Source organism: Brachionichthys hirsutus, chromosome 8 (assembly GCF_040956055.1).
Source record: "Brachionichthys hirsutus isolate HB-005 chromosome 8, CSIRO-AGI_Bhir_v1, whole genome shotgun sequence".
NCBI classification, from domain to species: Eukaryota; Metazoa; Chordata; class Actinopteri; order Lophiiformes; family Brachionichthyidae; genus Brachionichthys; species Brachionichthys hirsutus.
The window spans coordinates 6,874,069-6,895,579 of record NC_090904.1 but is presented as its reverse complement, the minus strand read 5'-3'; the positions used below and the strand labels follow the sequence as shown (position 1 = coordinate 6,895,579).

At 39.9% G+C, this 21,511-nt stretch overlaps 1 protein-coding gene across 1 annotated transcript in view; it reads right to left on the bottom strand.

Annotated features, from left to right (window-relative positions):
• Nucleotides 1-9,595, bottom strand: part of LOC137898071 (receptor-type tyrosine-protein phosphatase gamma-like) — an 80,256-nt gene extending 70,661 nt beyond the window's left edge. The window contains exon 1 of the mRNA XM_068742068.1: nt 9,398-9,595. Coding sequence (XP_068598169.1) covers nt 9,398-9,482 — 85 coding nt within the window. The 5' untranslated portion in view covers nt 9,483-9,595. The remainder of the gene's footprint in view (nt 1-9,397) is intronic.
• Nucleotides 9,596-21,511: the final 11,916 nt, after the last annotated feature.

The following is a 21,511-nucleotide window of genomic DNA, read 5'->3' as shown; positions in this document are numbered from 1 at the left end:
TTGTCCCTGGTCTAAGCCTCTTTTTCATTAGCCATGAATCAATGTTTGTGTGGCCTGCAGATTCTGTCCTCTCCTTTTTTTTGGGGGGGGGGGGGGGGTAAGAATGATGTTGGATCCCTAGATTTCAGTTCCTGCGAGTTCTGAAAAAGGCCCCGCCTGCCAGGCCCGGTACATCACTTTCAGACACTTTCAACAGCACCAAAACAAATTCCCCTCTCTGTGACTCCTTCAGTGTGTTCAAAATGGACCAGCCTCAGGCGTCACAACATCACCTTGGTGTGTGTGTGTGTGTGTGTGTGTGTGCGGTCACACTGTATGCTTTCATTCCACAATGTTAAGAATAAGAAGCATGAAGTATGACACAAAAGCTATCATAAGAACACAGAAAATCACTATTTGACAAAACAACCAGGAACAACAAAAGGCACACTTTTTTTTAGTGGCATCTGGTTTTGTGAATTGAAATTTTAATTGAAACGCATTGCTTACGGGCTGAGAGAGTATTTGAGATCTTCTCAGAAAATGTGACTACAATCAGACAGACGGACTTTCCTAGAGCGTCCTGCTCACTGTTCTTGGGAAATGACAATAGCCAGAGTGGAACACTGGATCTGGGAACATATTCTTCACATTGTTCCTTGTGGAACAAACTGTAACACCGGATTAGCTGTTTAGTTGAAAGCCCCGCCCCCACTATGATTTTATGCGCACATATGTAATCATGTTATATTTTGTTTTTTTAATACATGTTGAGAAGGCCAAGTTTTTTTTTACTATAAATGACTCACATAACTTTAATTAATTAACATAATGTGGTAGGCTAAACCTCCCAAAACGCCATGGGCCTCAGTGCCTGATCGGTGCCCAATAAATACATGTCTTATTTTCTTGCAATATATTCCTTTACATTGCATATAGTGTCGAGTACTGATGAAAAAGATTACCGTAGATCAAATCATCCATATCTGATTCAAGGTGATGCCTTTACATATATTGCCTACCAACAGCACAAAAAAGCAGCTATAAAAAAAAAAAAAATTAAATCCCTCAATTATCAATTGGCTTCTGTGAGACAACCTTTCATTCTCTGGTGCTGTACATGTTTTTTTATGTTATATTTACTGACCTTCTTACTCCACTTAACCATACAAAAATAACCTTTATCGCTCAATTGATGGACATTTATATTATCCCCAAGCTTGAATACAGAACGACCTGATCTTTAAATGCACACAAAACCATTTTTCTTCAAGATGTGACTCAATAATGACTTCCATTAGTCGCATGCTCCACTAAGCATTTTTCACAGCATTTCATTCTGAACATTACGGCAAACGGTCGGGAGAACAGCCAGGCTGCTGAGTGGCTTCGAGCTCGCAGCGGCTAAATGAGTGGACGGATGCTACTTGGAATCGCTGAGTGGTTACTGGTTATCTGGGGTAAACACTTCTGTTGTGAGGTTCAGATTTGCTTGGACAAAAATACACGGATGCTGCGTGCCGCCCCTTCAGTACGACGGATAAACAGGAATGTAAACAGCTTAGGATGAACGGGGGAAAAAATACATACGGAGGCATACACTTAAGTTTAAGTTTTACAAACACAACAAATTCAACCGATGACCTCGCTAGAGCGAAAAAAAAAATGTTTTTGTCATCTTAAAAGAAAGAGATTTCTCTTTTTTTGACTAAGTGCGAAACATTGCGTTTCTAAAATGTCACAAGGAAAAGGCCGTGGTATTCAAACTCCTTGATAGTTAGGGTTCCACTTCCACAAGTGTTTGAATGTTTGTGTTGAATAACAGAAACATTTGCATTTCCCCAAAGGGGAACATGACAACAGGATCGATAGGGTAGTCTCTAAAGTACCCTTCTGCCTCCAAAAGCCGTAATTCAGCACAGAGCGGAATCAAAGTGCAGATGCGGAAGAAGGAAGAAGGGACAAATATGGGGGAGGAAGAAGGGCAAGTGACAGAGAGAGAGAGAGAACTCTGAGTACGTCACATAACTTGTCAGCTCATTTAGCAATCAAAATATTTCCCTTTGGGAAAATGAACATACCATAATGCTAAGGTGAAATTGTCCTCCAAGCTGAGGAAGATCAAGTGCAGCTATAAATGATAGCTGAACGTTTACTTTGCACAACTGATTACTTTTGACAGTCACGTGACTGAATGCTACTAGTAGCACTATAGCGCACACTTTAAACATTACATATGTATATTATAATTAATACAACATGATTTGTATTGAAGAATAAATGAGATCCTCGTGAGTTCTTTGACAATTTCGTCTCCATGAGATGCAAAATCCCCGACTCAGTACACGTCTTTCAACCATCGGCGATTACAACGATAATATGCATAATCCTCCTTAGAAATAATAGATCGGTCTGACAACACGAAATAAAAACATCTTACTTGTAACAAAGTACGTCAAAATTAATCCGTTACAGAAATTCAAATCAACATGTTTGAAAGGAGCCCACTAAAAAAAGAACCCCGCAACCTTCAAGTTACATAACACACACCCCCCAGGGAATTTTGATGCTTTTTTTTTTGTCTGTGAAAAAACAGCCAGTGCCAAAGATCTGAGGACTGTCAGGATTGCATGACATCATTTTTTTCAGCTTGCTTCTTCTCGTGTTCGTTTGCTGTTCCATTCAAACAAATGCATCGTCTGTGTATACAGAGACTGCCTGCCATAGACGTTCATTTATAAAAAAGACTAGAGTGACAAGAGTTTTAAAATCAAAGTGACCTAAATGCATAGTAACGGTAGCATGGCATCACTTGCATATACGCCAGCGTAAGCATTTTCTACAGACTGCTAAAAAAGAAGAACATATGCACATTTTTTTTTTTTATCGTTTCATCACATCCAAGAGAAATCTTACTCAACAAGCGTATTAGTTGCTATATGCAGACCACCTTGTGCTTGATGCAAACACACACACACACTCACACAGCCTAATGCTGTATCTTCGCTAATTGTTGCCATAATTCATCCTGGTGGATAGCCTACACTTACATTTGCCTCTCCTCGCCTCTGGAAGAAAAAAAAGACAATCTTGACTGTAGCTACCACAAGAAACAATGAGCACAAAGCAAATGCATGCTCTGTTGACCCACAACAGCACGATGCAGGAGAAAGGAGCCTGAAGGCCCCCATTGTCCTCCGTCTCCACGGGGCAGTGTTGACTGTCAGTTCAGCTGTAAGTAAAGCTGACACACTATCACGTCCCTGCAAGATGGTTTAAGGGGAAAGAGGACGCGGCGACTCAAGGACACAGGACATTTATTGATATGGCCAAGTCCTTGAGTGCAGCAGTATATGTCCTTCACTGACAGGGTCGTATTGCCTGGACATTAATCACTATTGTCATGAAGCAAAGTAAATTAAGTGCAGCAGTTTCCCCAGCAGCACTTTCCACCCTTTTCTTTTTTTTTTTTTTTTTTTTTAAACAGCCAGTGTGTGTTTGGGCTGCTGGGACAGATGAAATGCTTTGGAGTCATTCTAAGTGATTTAATGCTGCTGCTACCAGTTAAGAGCGTACACACACACACATACACACACACCTACACACCAAGTAATGAACTGATGGCCTAGATTATCATAAATTAAACAAATAGTAGTTTAATCGCAATCAATGTCAAATTAGGAGAATGATTTTGTGAATTAAAGTGTTAGATGTTAGATTTCAACATTAACGGCGGCTCATCCTGCTCAGGATGACTTCACTCGTAATGTCAGGTAGTTCATTCTCTCCTCCTGAGTGGAAGGACCAAAGATGTTTTGATGATGCTTCATTGACTGGGTCTTAACATGGATCTGGCAAATCATTGCTTCGTGTTTTTTTTTTTTTACCTCCGCCGTGGAGGTTACGTTTTCGCCGCCGTTGGTTTGTTTGTCTGTCGGCAAGATAACTTGAAAAGTCATGGACGAATCTTGATGTCATTTTCAGGACGTGTTGGGAATCTTACCAGGAACCGTTGATTATGGATCACTTTGACAGGGAGCATCAAAATGTGTCCCTCAATATCTCTGTTGATTATTGACGGATGTTGATATTCTCGGGTCCAAATCCTTGCTCGGCTCGTAACTCCCATTTACGGTTTCAAAACTCAGTTAAAAACTCACATCAACTCGATTCACTTTAACTTTTCATGGTTGGTGTATAAAGATACCAAAAACAATCTAGAACCTTTTGGTGATGATCCAGATCACCATGTGGACGGTGTAAATCCAATTAGTGAGTTTATAGTATTTTATCGTCTTCTGAATATGATGTGCAGGACAAGACCTACTACAGTTGCTGACACAACAATATACATTGTTCACAATACCATACCGACAAAATAAATATGACACATGTAGTTCAGTAACAAAAAGCCAGGATAGAGAAGCCTGACATTATAAATTACCATAAATAAGTGGCAAATGTTTTTGATATACTTGTTAACAATAACTAAGCACTTCAGCAAACATGGTGGCTGAAGAGCATTTTAAAATATGACAAAAGGGCGGGGGGGGGGGGGGGGCAGCTGGGAACCGATGCCGATCCAGAGAGCAGGAACGATCAACCTTGTTACCGGTTACAGACGAGGACTGCTGATGTTTTTTAAAAGACACAAAATAATATAGCTATATATTTCTGGCCAATTTGATACAGCCGATGAGAACGAAGAAGCGTGGCATAGGTGCCAGATAATATCACATTTATAGCTCCTCTAGAATGCATTTCTCTTCCTGATTGGGGTCAGTCTCTTCCAGTACACAACAGCAGCTGTAATAATATATAAGGCTGTGCTAATAGCGCTATAAATCAGTGTTTTAACAAGGAGGTCCTCGTTCTGTTCAGATTGCGTTCCTGCATGATGAGGCACATGTGCAAGCATACGGAGAACATGATGCATTATCCTGCCACCAGTTCCACTGACAATAGCAGAAAAGAAGAGCACTAACCGTATCCAGCAAGTATACAGATGCATCCGAGGAATAATATGAACAAGAAAATCCCATTAACGCCCCCCCCAGGATATACAAGAGTTTATGTAAAAATATATTTTGAGTTCTTGGAAAAGGAGCAGCGCAGCCTCTTCTGGTAAACAACAGTGATCTGAGGTAGATGCAAATTCACACGGATAAAAATACATAGACTTTACGTGAATACGCCATATACCGTGGTACCGACGGAGCTGCTGCCGCCCACACTAGTGGCCCACACCTGACTTATGAGGGGAAGTGCAGGAGCCACTTCACTTCCTCTGCTTTAATTTGAGGTAGAAAGTGCATCCCCAAGTAAGGTTTTTTCCATAAGTTTGAAAATATTTACTTACACCCTCCTTGCCTACACCAGGATAATTACCGGTACAAGCAATTTCTCAGACTATGTTACCCACTGGTCAAGACATTTGGTAACAAAATATTAATGAATATAGTAATTTACAAGAAACGATTCCAGACCTTGCTTCTTTAGGGATGCATTTCCTTATTTATTTAAAAATGTGTGTATTTCATTAATTGTCCTTTTTATAGAAACATAAAATGCATGTTGAAATAATGAAAAGGGAGCTCATTTCAAAAGACTTTTAAGATGGTCGCACAATTAGAGGAAAACATATCAGCATGCTTTTTTCCAAGGCACAATAGTAACACAGCATACCATGTGCACCGCTAAATATTGTTTCTACTGTGATGTATTGAAAACACACTTGACAAGGTTAGAAGTCAACTACTTGTAAGATTCTGTGTTCAATTCAAGAATATTTTATTTTAAAATTAAGCATATTTAAGTAAACAAGAAACTTTTTTAGAGCAATATTGGAATTTTTAAGTACAAGCATAACAAAACTAACAATAATAATGAATAGTAACATGATCCTCCATTTTCAGTGCAATAATTGTGCTATATATATATATATGGTAATGTGCATAATCAATATAACAGAGTACAACAGAAAATGCCCATCGCCATTGCTTAATAATAATACTTTATTAATCTGTCCCCTGGAGGGAAATTTGGTTTACAGCAGTTTGAGCTGCCGCTGGTCACGGCGTGTGCACGCGCCCGGGCTATGTGGGTTAAGTGTCTTGCCTAAGGACACAACGACAGTGTAAACATGCGCCTGAGCCTGGGATCGAACCACCAACTTTCTCGATCATAGGACGACTCTCTGAACCACTGCGCCACCATCGCCCCTTAGCGACTAATTAACTTGTGTCCAAAACCCAACGACAGCCAGCCCCATCCCAACTAAAACAAAGTTAAACAAAACTGCATTTAAGAAAATATTTTTTATCATCTACTATAAATAGACAGGACAAGATGGTCATTAAATTCAGAAGCAATCTGCAGAGGATCAGCATAACTACCAAAAAGTATAAACATTAAATTATCTGCACCACTGAAAAGTGATTACAGCGGCAATGTTTCCTCATCGGACCATTTAATGGGTGGCACGGGAAACCCGTAGAGACAACGAAAGTCTGTGCTCAGAGCCCATCCACAACGGAGACGGAGCATATGTACTGCTGCTATTTTTAAAAGGCAGGAGAAAGTTAGTTTTGAGATGTTTCGGCAGTACTGCGCGAGCTGAACCAATTATCGTGCGAAGGTAGACGAGGTGCTTTGATGATAATGATGCAGTAGCAAACATCAGTGACATCCGGACAGCTGGCGTCCTCTGTGCACAGCAGTGAATCAGGACCTCATTAATAACATGATTAACAGGTTTGCTCACCAACTATCTACTTGCAACGGACAATCAAAACACACACAAAAAATGCAAAAAGACAACTAATTGTTTTCCTTAAATTCCTAAAATCCTTGCTCATCAAGGACCCGTTTTCACTGCTACCACAAATTCCGCAGCTGCGTAACGAGTCGTTACGCCTTTATCCTTCTTTGGAAAGAAGTACAGCAACTTCCTCATTATTTCTGAAATGCAATTTTGGAGGAGTTCTATTATTTATGACAAGATATGACTGAAGGAATCACCACAGAGCTGCTATTCAACCCGCACAACTTTCAAATAGAAAAGGGAATATTTGTCTGAACTGGGCTACATTTCATCCGGAGAAAGAACATCTGCCCGCCTGTATCGCCTTGCTCTGCTGCGTTTGGTGCTTCTCTGGCCTTTAGGCAGTGAGTGTTTAGCCCAAAGCCAATAGCGGCGGCATGCACGTCTCAGGGTTGCAGGTCGCATATTAGTTGTGTTCTGACATGGGTGGGGCTTCCGGTTCTTAGGCCGCCAGGGAGAACTCACGCAGCCATTACTTCTAATGGTGCGATGAAAGAACTGCACGAGTAATTTGGCGGTCAGTTATCATCAAGAAATTGAAGCTTATCACAGACGAATAGTTTATTGGTTGACGTAAAATTATTATAGTCTCACATTTCTAAGCTCCGCCCACGACAGAACAGAAGCCACTTTGTCAGAATAAAAGCACCTTCTCAGTTCATACCTTTTTCGCAATTCTGTATGAACTTAATGTAAAGGATCTAAGGCTGAAATACTACAGTACAGTACCACTACACTTGTCATCATGTATTTTTTTTCATCAAAACTGTAAAACCTGATTATACCACCAATCTGGTCAATGTCAAAAGGATGTCTGGAGATGGATGCAAGACGCAGAAAAAAATGAACGTTGATTTGTGTTTACAGCCAAAGTGATGGTTTTAAAACAATTTGAACATATACGAGAAAACATTTAGCCTCGTTTAAACATCAACTACGTACAGAAATTAAATATGCATGTCCATGTTCAAAACGGTACTGAGAGAGCCACAAGATGGCAAGAGACAGAAGTTTCTGATTTTATAAATGCGAAGCAGAGTGCAGACAAGTGCTGTACTGGGCAGTGGTCTTCGAGGTCATCGAGTAGGATGTTTTTTCTCTCCGTTTTATTTGTGTGTGTGTGTGTGTGTGTGTTCATAGAATTTCATCGTGTCTTGCTTGAATCGTGGCTACACAATGTCCTGCCATACTGCTCTGTTTTGTCCACTTCATTCAATGTCCAAAAGCGTTCAGGAAAGGAAACAAATGTACAAAAAAATGAATTCAGAATAGAAACAGAATTTGACATCAGCATCGCTTTATGGATTAATGTTGTTTGTAAATAAACATTTATGGTCATATTTATTTATCCAGGTTTTCTTTTACTTCTATTGTAAGTGGGAATAAAAAGCATTTCCTTAGGTATCTGGATTATTCTGAGTTCCAGATCAACTGTGCCGGCCACACATCATCCTTGCAGACATGCTTTGGGCTACCATACATTTTTTACCTGTCATTCCTTTACTCTTTAAAAAAATACTGGTCAATAAATGTACACGCTGACATTTTTACCAACAACTCTTCAACTCAAATTAACATCTACTGCTCATAGTGCCAGCGTTAAATCTCAACCCAGTCTTAACCCTCAATCTAGTAATTCAAGCCTTTTTTTTTTTTTTTTATTCTAACTATAATATACATCTGTGGGAAAAGATATCAAAACTGGCGATAATAACTGACAGGATGTATCATGTAATTGTATGTTAAGCAGATTTATATATGCAAATAGTCACAAGGTGGCAGTGACTGACTGGTGTCTAGTAGTGTTACAATCCGGATTGTACAGAACATGAAATCTATGAGTCACAAATTCCATTTTAACACCGATAACACCAGTAGCCAATACTCCAGAATTTGTAGCCACAATGACCATCATACATGCGGGGGGGGGGGGGGCAACCATCCACAAAGCAACAGCGCGTCCTGTAGCCTCTATCACAGTGTCTATCCACGCGAATTACAATTTCCAGACACCTCCAACGTTAATTCATCGAAACGAAACCAAAAACTCGAATATGCACAGTTTGGGGACCCCATCATCACCATCGCCACCTCAACAAAACCGGCGTTATCCCGGTAAATCCACAGGAAACAGAGTCCTTGAACGCCACACATGTCGGTGCCGACATTAATGCTTTAAAGGCAAAGGTGCATTTAATGTATCGATCTATTACAGCTAATGTGTCAAACGTCACGGTCATTAATTAGTTGTAGGACAATAACCAGGACAAAATCTCGGGCTTCACACTAAGGAAGCGGGTTGGGGATGGAGAGAGTTGGGGGGGGGGGGTCTCTAATCAATAACATGCACACAATTCAGCACGGAGGATAAACGAGTCAACTTTAACGCCACCGCTGGACGGCGGAGTGGCCTCGGCCCCGAAGCCGTCAGCGGAACGCTGAGCCTCTGAAGAACGTCGGAATTCGACGACCCCCCCCCAAAAAAAAAAAAAAAACTCGTGTGTTTTCTTTTTTACGGTTCGCTGCGGAACACGGGGATGTTCCGTGAGCAAACACGAGCTGTATAAACGCGCTAACCCGCGTTGAAGTACTTACCGGGATGACATTCTTTGTGTTCAGGCAAGGTTAAAAAGATTACGGCTAAAATCCACCAGTAACTCGGTTCCCGTGTCCTCCGCATGTTGTATGCCCTTCATCCAGAGCAAGAAGCAGGCAACGACTGACAAAGTTTTTTTTTTAGTCTTTTCTCTTCTTTAAAAAAAAAAATATTCACCAAAACACACACACACACACACACGCGCGCGCACACTCACACGCACACAACCCCAGCTGAAATTGAAGTTGGCACAAGCAGCCACGAAAAGGCAGGATCATCCGAGCCCCCCCCCCCCCCGGTTAGCGGTTCGGGCGACTGGCTTCAGTCCGAGCAGAGGCGTCGTTGAGCTGAAAATCTCCCGGACTCCGCCGTTCCTGTAGCGGGCTTCCAGATAGCCACATCCCCCCCCCCTCCCTCCCCACAAGTGTGGAAGGATCAATCGGCGATCAATCTCTGCCTTTAACTACAATAAAAAAATAAATAAAAAAAAGTAATCGGATATTATTGATAACACGTGGACATTGTCAAGTGACGATCCGCGTTGTCAGCGATACGAAGAGGCAGGAAAAAGTAGCGCTGGAAATGTCCCATTCTTCCATCCAGGAAGTAGAAGTAGTCTGGGCGGTCCGGCTGCTGGTCCCATCCGACCCGGACAGGCGGGCTCGTGAGCGGGGATACGGCAGCGCGGGGGGGGGCGGAGGGGAGGGCGGTGCTTGGGAATGGAGCGCACCCAGACACAGGCTGCTGTCTCTCAGCGGTACTGCGTCGTCATGACTCGGGGGTGGCGCATGTTAGCTCGTCAGCCTGGAAGCTGGGCCAGGCGGCTTGTTTTAAATGACGGCGTTATCCATCCGAGGCTGTTCCACGGCCGGCCACGCCGAGATTTGAAGCATTGTTCAGAACCATTAAACAATCCGCCAGTCACCTCCACCCAGTCACCCACCACCCCACTGTGTTCCGTGCCTTCCTCCCAAGCCTCTTTATTAAAATGACCCCCCCGTGGCCGCACGGTGATGTCCCTTTGCCTCCTGCTGGCAGAACTGTGAATGGAATAGTTTAGCAGCAATCATCACCTGGAATATCATCATGTATGAGTGTGTGTACTGATAGGAGCATGATGCCTCCACCGGTCACCCTCCCTCAGGTGCGCGCGTATCAGTGGTGTTCTTGCAGAACTATCCAGCTGGACATTTAATTTGAGGAAATCTGATTAAATTTCTCATTTAATTACCCAGTTCTCTGCAGGGCCATTGGAGATAGTCACAAGGGCCCTCTGCCTTTAATGTGGGCCATCTGCTACCTCTCAAAAATGCCTACCTTTTCAGTCCCCCCCCCCCCCACACACACACACACACACACACACACACAGCCTCGTGGGCATCCTTTGCACGATCCTCCAGGCTGCACTACTCGCTAGTCCCAGCAAAAATATTACTGTACTTGACAATACTCCAGACATAATTGTACCCTTATTGATCAAGTACAATTAACCTGATCAGAAGTTTATGAATGCCTTCCAGATTTGTTGTTTTGCATTCTTATAATAGGTGGGGGGTACGGCCGTTTAAACTAGTCATGCAGACTCCAAAAATGCTGCCTGCAATTTGACCCATCATCTTTACCCTTACGCGTAGCAAACAAATAAAATATCTGAACCGAATCAAGTGAACAGCCACTCATGTCCATTGTATTGTATGAATATATGAATTTGTAAATTAAATCCTTACTATTAAATAATACAAGAATACTATTTCATTTTAATAGATAAATCTTAACTTTAAATTTTAGCATTAGCTTAAATTTCAATTTTAAATGTATGTTTTCAACTCCATCTCATGAATGACTTAAGGTGGCTCAGCCGCACAAATAATTGAGGAGTCGATTAACAGAAAATCTGAGAAGTAATGAACAAAAAGGAATCCACCTGATTTAATCAAAACACTACAAATCCCCCTCAAATCGAATGCTATAATGTATTTTTGTTGCACAATATTTTAGTTTATTTTCACTTTCAAATAGCAATGAAGCAAATCAGAGGGCAGCATTAACCAACAATTTCATATTAACCAAGCAAAATGCACATAAGGAGTTATAGATATGAGTGTTGTAGATTTAATCTCAACCTGCGTGTAGTACTTGCTTTGTTAATATGAAATTTAAGAGGCATAGCACATACCTCCACCCAGATCCAACAGTCGTGACAGTCCTTCCTTGCACTACTTCGTTGATGCGATATTTGTAATGTGTCCTTTCACATCCAACGTCCTAGTCTTTCCACCCGTCGGGAGTTCAGACTCTTAAAGTCTTCCATGTGACTTCAAATGTGCTTCAGAATAAAAAAGAAAGAATAGAACTAAAATACAGAGATATGCATGATTCATTTGAGTCATGACACCAGCATTGTCCCACAGGCATCACCTTCCTCTTTGGCCTTAAGTGGTCTATAGAACCCCATTTGTACTCTTTTTTTCCAAACACATTTCGCATGTTGACAGTTGGTACATAATGTACGACTTGTGTGCATCAATTATGTAATGTAATTCAGGCTATGATCGTATATAATTTATTTGATTCTCAATCTCTTACATTATTTAATCAAAAGCTATTTTTACCATTATTGCTTTGCCCCAAATAGTTTTTATCTTTTGTTGGTCAGTCCTCCTTTTTACCACAGGAGGACTTGTTCCTGCACTGTCACAAGTGTCAGCCGGGGCAGGAAGGTTATACTCCAAAAACTGTGGAGAGATGTTCAGAAACTGAGCCGGCAGCAAACACACACTAGTCTTTGTTTCTCTTTTGTCATAGAAAATATTCTTCAAAATGGAAATGTCAGGAAAGTGGGATGCGCTTGAGCTACATGTCTTCCCCTCTGGTGAATTTCTACCTTGATTCATGGAGAGCAATCACCTTATATTTATATTAAGATAATATATAAAATAAACGAACCTTTTTATTTGTTTTTGAAGTCAGTGTTAGAAGAGAATAGTGCAGAATATAAACTGTTTTTTTTGTTTGCATTAACAGAGGTTCTGTGTCAATTATTGAGGTCTGATGCAAATATTAAAGGACTATTGCAGAGTTTTCAAACTTTTAACCAATTTACTGAAATAATTGCCATTTGAGCGTTGTTGCACTCTTGTTATTCAATGTCTTTATGGGTTGAAAGATGAGTTGATGAAGATGAGTTAAGAAACTACAAAGAGCATTGTATCTCATGATATTTTTTGTCAGAGATGTGTTATTGTTGAATTGTAGCGCAGGGATTGATGATAGAAGCCTGCCTGCGGCAAGCATTCTTTATTCTGTAGTGAGTCGTTAAGTCAACTAGACCGCCGTTATCGTGGTGATAGATGGGTATGAAGATGATCAATAAGCAAACACGCAATGTAATTTCAAAAATGAATTTTAGGGCAATTAGCAAAGAGTTGGATACTGAATGTGGTCACGGCTCGTCTCAAGGATTTAGTGTTTGAAATGAACTTTTTCAATGGTGCATCAAAATAAAGTTGCCTCCTGAACACGTCCATTGGCAGTAAGAGTACACAGTATAATATTCTGTGCATGGAATAAAACATTCATTTTGCCATTTCTTTTCAAACAGTTGTTTCTTATGTGTAATTGACTTTATTCACCAATGTGAATACTGTACTAAATTCTCATCTCAAGTGTTTGCCATGATGTAATGTGTTGCTGCATTTCACCAAAGTTTGGAAGATGTTCAATTTTCTCTATTTCAGAGATAATGAGAAACATGAAAAGTTTGAATTTCACTGATCAGTGCTGGAGATGTGATCATAAGAAGAAGAAAAAAAAAAGACAGGCAAATAAAAAAAGTTGAAGCTGAATTATTTGAGTCTGTGGCAGGAACAATTTGAAGTTAGTGGATGATGTGTGCAAAATCCATGTTACCTTGATCAATGCAGTTGTTAAAACTAGTGTAGGACCAACAACTATAATAGATGAACTTGGTGCAATAAGGAATACAATTTTGGCAAAGGATCTATTTAATAGCAATTTATTGATTTAATGTACTTAAATCACCTTATTCACTTTATATTTGTGCATAGAGGCATAGAGACAATTCTGCCACTATCTGCCATTTCTTTTTGTTTTTTCAACATTGTTGTTCTGCTCACAGCAACTGCTGCCTTTTTCCAACAAGAAAGGAAAATCACCCCAGAATATTAGGTAATTTTGTTTTTCTACTACAAGTACCAGTAAAAAAATCTTGCTACCAGCAAAGGTTTTGGATCCATTTTCCTTTCACACCCAACAATTTGTTCTGATTTGAAAGCCACAGAAGTTTATTGAAAGTTATCACTGTGTATCACACTGAGTCCAAACTCTTGACAAGACGGGTTTAAATGGTGCAGGATCAATACACTCTGAATACATAGGTTCATAAATAAAAATACAAACTTTAATGCAATTACCGTACATGTATTTATTTATTTATTAAATGACTGTGACAGGAATCTGTGCAGACTGATGCATTCATCTACTACTATCAACTCAGTTTTCTGTGTCATCATCAAGCCTGGTTTGCAGCTGCTGTGGGATCTTCACTGTCTCTAAAATAAATTACAAGTAGCTTTAGTCCTAATTTTGAGGATACTTTTTTTTTGTCCTTGAACCGTTTGAAAAGAGAAATGACAATCGTCAAATTCCCCTCATGTCCAAAGTCATTAAAATTAAGATACCGCTCCCTTTCATCAATAATTCAGATGTTGCTTAATGTATCTCCCTCCTGACAGTCTCTGGCATCATGTTAGGCACAGAGCGAATGCTAAAGCTGGCAGATGCAGCACGCACAGTGTTCTACAAAATAATCTGTCAAAGTAATACATCTTGATTAAAAGAAAGCCACCTTGTCAACTTCACAGCAAAGGACTCTATGCTTTTATGCTCCATGTCATACACCACAGCCACAGAATGATCCTGAACATGAGGCCTCGCATTAGTTTTCACCTCATGGACAAATGAAACAACTTTAAGAATGGACATCATCATCTTCGTTTAAAGTTGTAATAATTTACCTCAGTTCCATTCAGAGAGATATGATGGTGATTTGTGATAAGGTGCTGCTTTGACTCTTCAGGGAGAAGGAGATCAAAGGTCATCTGTGCTGAGCAGTGGCAAGACATGTATCCTCCTTTGGAGTCCAGACACTGGCTGGTGGTGGTGGCTGATGACTGATGGGCCACCACCAGTACAGTAGTAATGACATTTTCTTGTCCCCCTGGACACAAACTCCTTTTTAAATGAGCACAGTACTAAAAGAAAATCATGTAAATATTGAAAATAGTTGAGACTTACTCTAAAATAACAGGTGTGTATGTACATTTTTTTATATTTCTGGAACATCTCCCTTCTATAACTCTGAATATTTCTATTCATTCAGATGACAAAATAATGGTATGCCAGAACATTGAAAGGGGAAGTTGATTGTACAAGTGTCAAGGTCTGCTTAATGGATTTTAAAACTAAAACATAGCCATGCTGATGCATATGTACAGTTCCATGAATCATTCTCTGGTTTAGGATGGGTTGAAAAAACAAAACCTGTGGATGTGAAGAGAGAAAGAAGTGAGCTTTTCAGACCTTTGCAGCTGCTCTGGATCTCTGCTCGAGGCCAGCAGCTTGAGATGATGTTTGCTGCCAGGTTTTGACACGGAAGAAGAATTTGTAGAATAATAGGACAGAATTCTAAGCTGGGCGGCTCGGTGGCGCAGTGGTAAGCACTGTTGCCTCACAGCGAGATGGTCGCAGGTTCGTCTCCGGCTTGTAGCCATTCTGTGAGGAGTTTGCATGTTCTCCCCGTGTCTGCGTGGGTTCTCACCGGGTTCTCCGGCCTCCTCCCACCTCCAAAAACATGCAGCCTAGGCTGATTGGTGACACTGAATTGCCCGTAGGTGTGAGTGTGAGTGTGTGTGTGGCTGGTTGTCTGTCTCTGTGTTGCCCTGCGATGAACTGGCGGCTTGTCCGGGGTGTCCCCTGCCTCTCGCCCATTGACTGCTGGGATTGGCTCCAGCTTGGCCCGCGACCCGATAACGGAATAAGCGGTTAGAAAATGAAATGAAATGAAATGAAATTCTAAGCTAAAATGTCATTAGTGGAAGAAGATTATATAATATATTATGTACTATATATTAACAGCCCTGCATTCAAAAAATTCCGTTAAAGTACAATAGGGTGAAAAAGTAAAGTATCATGAAATGAAAGTATTCGCTAGCCAGAATGGCCCATTTCAGAAACACATAGACTATGCAGTATTGAAATTCACTCAACAGTGCCCTCATGAGTACGTCACCTTTTGGTATAACTATCCAAAGTATGGTAACTAGTAACTAAAGATGTCATATGTGGTAAGTACCGGAGCCAAAAGCAAAACTAAGCATGCAAACACTGTACAGAATATGAAGTCAGCTACACAGATGAATGTACAATAACATTATTATCTGTAAATTATTATCATTATGCCAGTGTATGCATATTAATGACTGGGGGGAAACACGCTACATGACTGTCTTTTTTCTCTCCAGTGTGACAAAAATTGCTTGCCAGATTATGAATGCAGCATATGAGCGGGTGCCAAATAGTGCTGCTGGGCAGGTGCCTGGAGTTCAGTTTCAACAATGTAATTATGAAAAGTGGAGTTATGCAGATGAACAAAGGATTGCTACTGGGAAATGTGTCGTGCTACTTTATTCTTGTCATGCACAGTTAGAAAATTAAGTACAACAAATCACATTTGCATGAAACCACAACTCTGTATTTGATATGGATCAACCTTAAGTTAATATACTGAGAATATTTAAAGTGTCTTGTTATATATATATTTTTTAAATCCATTGAAGTTAAATTAAAAATCGTACAGTCTACTTATTTCCGTCCACGTATTTGTATTACCTTCTATACCCAGATCAATCTTGCTGAGCATAGTGACACGTTTGTAAAGGAGATCAAGCCACACACTGTTTAGAAGAAATGTAAAAATGTGAAATTCTTTCCTGGTGGCATAAATATTGCTTTTAGTTACCTTATTTCAGTGCTCTGTGTCTTCAGCCAAAGAATGTTTTGATAGCAATGGTCTATACACGGCATACAGACTTATCTATCCTATGAATAAGAAACATAAATAAATAAATAATGGAAACAGATGACAGCTGAATCCCTTGGATATATATGTTATCTGTTTGGTCTTTGAATAAGAATTTATTTATTTTGATGTGACATTTATGCCTGGACCTGGATCATTCTTGTTTTTCTTTTATTATTCCTCCAAACACACGATTACCTATAAAGCAATCTTTATGTGATTTCAGTGTAAAATACCACCTGGATTCAAAGCCTCCTGCAGGTGTTTTACTGTATGGAGGTGAAGGATAAAAAATGATAGAACCATTCACTCAACTGTGAGATTAGTGACATATTGTGGTTTTGCTGTATATCGGAGATATCATGTAGGAAATGGAGAAAAACAAAATCGATGTCAGTGTCTCTGCACACTCACAAGTCTATTTCATGCCTTTAAATATGTACTATTGTTTTTCTGCAGTGCTCTGCTTGTGATAATGAAATCGAATTAAAATCCATATGTGTGACCTTTACATAATGCATAATTTATCTTTGAGGTGTTATATGATGGTAACATGCCTCTATGGAAAAATGGTGCCCAGCATTTATTATTACTGTAGAGTGCCCATTTAATTTTAAATAGCATTTTAGAATGAGCTGGAATCATTCACCAATACTGCGTATGGATGAACTATGCAGGCACCTTACGGTAATTTGTTTGTTTTGCAATGAGAGCTTTGCAGACTGCCTCAAATTCAGTCTCCATGCCTGAATCATAGCTGGATCGATGCACGCTAAGGATCATTTTCTGAGCCACTTGTCTGTGTAATGGCTCGCATCCAGTACATGCTTTGTTTCAGGTCCCAGAGAAAAAGAGGGATCTAAATCCAAGAGTAGGCAAACAGAAGCATTCCCTACCCAGATGCCAGAATTCACCCTTGAATCAGATGAAATAACATTATCAAATGCATTGAGTAGACTGAAAATAAACCAGGCTTTATCATGAGCAGGAGAGTGATGCATGTGGGAGAACAGACCGCACAAAACATGCAGAAGAATTTTAAATGAAAGCACGTATAAAGTGCTGCAGTTTTCAAAACCACTACTTAAAGTGTGTTTCTGTTAATTATGTTGCCCAGACGTCTCACATTTGTAAACTTATCTCTCTGGAGAAATCATCAGCAGAAGTAGGCAATAGTTTTGTGTGGAGCATTTTATCAAGTTTACATATATTTATAAAAAACAATTGATCAGAAATCATACATTAGATCTCTTTGCCGCACTGCTGCAACAACAGATGCATAATCTGCAGATATATGATGCAGGCCTGCATACAGAGCACAGATTCAATATGAATGTGTGATGGCAGACCTGACAGGTGAAAAAACAATATGCTCCTGACACTCCCTAAGCCTTTGTTTTATCGACCGGCCTCCCGCGACAGTCATTGTGGAGGGTAATAAAAACCACATCAGATGCATCTCCCTGTTTGCTGCAGGACATTGCTCAGGATGGCATGTAGACCTTTATGAGAGGCAATGACCCACAGCTCCTAAAGCCCCTCAACCATCAGCATAGTTATTCTATAGTGACAAGAATTCTTTTGGTTGTACCCCTTTTTGGACTGTAAAAAAAAAAACTTATTTAGGTTGTCCAATACATCTTTTACAATAATTAGCTATGGTGTAAATAGCCTCACGCTAACTCATTACGGGAAATATTCCAGCACAGAAAGTTCATGAAGTTTGTTCCCCAGTCTTCACGGAGCACTACAATATCTCAGCTGAATCTATGAACTTCTAATCTCATGATACATTCTCTCATTATCCCAAGGCTTTAGGTTCTCTGAGACAACAATATTAATTAACCAGTCATCACAAAAAGTAAGCATTGTTATCTCAGAATAATCAAATAATAATAATAAACCTGAAAATACCTCAAGTATGATACAGATATGTTAAATTCTTAACTCAGGATAAAGGTACAAACAATCATGCAGGTTCAATTCTGCTCAAAGCTTATATTCTGGACCCTGGAAAACAATTAGTCCTCTTTTGCTAGTTTTAGCTGCACTGCAAATTTAATTCGTTAACTTATGGCATAATTAGGAAGGAAACCAAATACCGCAAATTTCCAAGTAAAGTAGCTCATTAAACTTCTGCTCTCAGAAGTCATTTTATTGCAATTATTTCTAATGGCATTGATGTCATTGTCTGGGATTGTTAATTGTTCTGATCAGCCCCCCCCCAACTCCATGGGGGGGGGGGGGTTCAACTTGCCGCTGGTCAGGGTACTCTTTCCCTGTAAATTCTGAGCATCAAGTACTTTGTGTCAAATCTTAAACAATATTATCTGCCATCATAAACATGTATGTTTACTTCATCCACCTATCTCTGCTGATTGAAATATTTTTATGCAAAAAAACAAACACTTCTAAAGAGACAGTGAGAATTTATGCGCCACACTGACAGATGATTTGGTTGTGAAGAATGACATTAAAAAAAAGAAGTGCTAAAAGTAATTAAATACTAAATAAATAACCAGCATTCATGAATGTGTTATGCTATCAATCACTCTAAATTATAAATATAAATCAGTTGTAGATATTTCAATGGAGGGATTATAGTTACCAACACAACCATTAAGATACACTGAAGAAAGATACAAAAATATAATCTGATCTACTTCTGATAAATGCTTTGTTCAAATAGTCTTGCCTCACAGTGTAAAGTTATTCAGACCCAGGAATTCATGTTGCTTATTTCAGAAAGTGCCTGTCGATCTCCCGCTCCATCCTTCCCTCCCTTCGTGAACAAGACCCCGAGTTACTTGAACACCCCCTCACTTGGGGTAGGATCTCCTCCCTCCCAGACGTGGAGGGTGCTCTCCACCCTTTTCCGGCTAAGGACAATGGCCTCGGCCAAATTCTATCCAGAATTCCCATCATGCTAGTTTGACAGCTGTGCGCGTCTAATAATAATTACGATAACATCAGGCACATTGCTAGATGTGAGTGAGATATGATGGTTAGCGATGTCAGCCAAGTGCTGCGCTTCACTGTCACATTGAAGCGAGGTTCAGCAGGGATGATTAGCTGAAAGTCACTCATCATCTGCTCGGAACTGAATGTGCACGTAAATTCAACGCCGTGCTGAAACAGTCGTGAGAAGATCCCATTTGGCAACAGTACAACCTTTGGTTCAACTCGTCTCAATCACATCTGTCAGACATGCTCCCGCTTATTGGTTGAGCCGATCTGCCTGACAGCTTTCATTTATCGGGTCATTTATCAGATATTTATTATACATTTCTTTTAATAAACATTAAAACATTACCCAGTGCCAACAGGGTAAAAACATCACTGGGAGCCCTGTGGCGCAGAGATATGCAATGAAAAGCAATGACCCTGATAGTGACAGATTACGGCATCTAAGTCCTGGTCTATTTTCAAACATCCTCTCATTAGATTTGAATGTGAGCTTCTATTAAAGTCATCCAGCACTGTGAAATTAATTTAGCAAGACTATGGGTGGTGACTTCACTTCAACAATTTGCAGTGAATTCAAAGCTGGAGCCTGATGCAGACGTACTGTGTAGAAATGCAGTAATGGAAGCAATACTGAAAGAGCCTTTACTGCCCAGAGAATGGAAATAATGTTTATAATGGTGCTTTAAAAATGACAAATCATGTAAAGAAGTTTCTGGCCCAATGCTACAATACATTGTCAACATTTTAATAGATTTGTCTATTTTTCCATTTTCCATATAAGATGAATATTCTGAGAAGACCTTTTGTTCATTTGTATTTTTATTCATACTTTCAGACACGACACATTGATAACTAACAATGCCAGCCCTGTCATTGATTTTCCATTTACCTGACTTACCGTTGTTCCTTTTGGGATCACTCGTTCTTTCGTCCAAATAAGTAGAGATTTTGAGCATCTACACTTTGAGTATTTATTATTGCCATGACAACTTTTGACTTTGAACACAAATACTGTATCTATTGCGTACAGTTTACAAACCGGCTTGCTACTTAAGTAGATTCTTTTCTGTTTGCATCAATGCATGCTTTTTTTTTCTGATAATGAGGATTTCAACCTCAATGGAAGGGACAGTAACACACATTTCTATCTGTCCTTCAGGAAGGACAGAAAAAAAAGAAGTCAGACTATAAGACACAACAAATGAGACAAGAGACTCGACCACGGGAGGCATCATGGCAGTATGTTTAACCATTTTGTTTTTCTCCGCTTGAGTTCTTTGTAAGAGTCATTCATATAAACTATCTGATTCTTTAATTTAAGAATTGTATTAATGTCACAATATGACATGAGGTCCAGATTATACAAAGCAGCCGATAGAAATGTCCTACATATATGTAGGGCATTGCAATACATTTTTTCCTAGCAGTTATTCTATACCTGTGAGCCCATAATGCCTGTTACGTTTTCTCTGGAGTGCTGCAGTTCCCCTCTGTGTGTGCTTGAGTGTCTGAAAGCTGTTCCACTGTTGATTTCTCCCACAGTGAGAACTATTAAATAGAATCCCACACGATTGATGGTCCCTTCTTTTTGGTGCACGATTCATTTCCCTGTGGTTTGATGGTAACAGCAATGCTCCATCTCGGCATAATTTCCCTGCCTATGTGAAGTTTTGCAAGTCTAATTTTTTTCTGTCCTTGAATTGGATTACAAAAGAAGCCACTGATACACAATGTTTTTGCATCAGGCTCATTTAATATTTTGCTGTCTCGAGTTGTTTGTCTTGCTCTTACGCCACATATTGTGCATCAGTGACATGGAGGAAGAAGAACCAGAACAAAAAAAATAACAGAATCGTTTCAGTAAATCACACATTTCGAAATCAGCAAGAAAAACACATTAACAACGTGTTTATCCTTCCCTTGTTCCCAAACCCAAAGTTACGCAATGAGAACTCTGGAAGGTTAGTTTAAATGACAGACTTGATTATCTAATCTCTGTTTTCAATAATCACACTGTGTGAAGGCGACAGTAATACAGCAGTGGCCT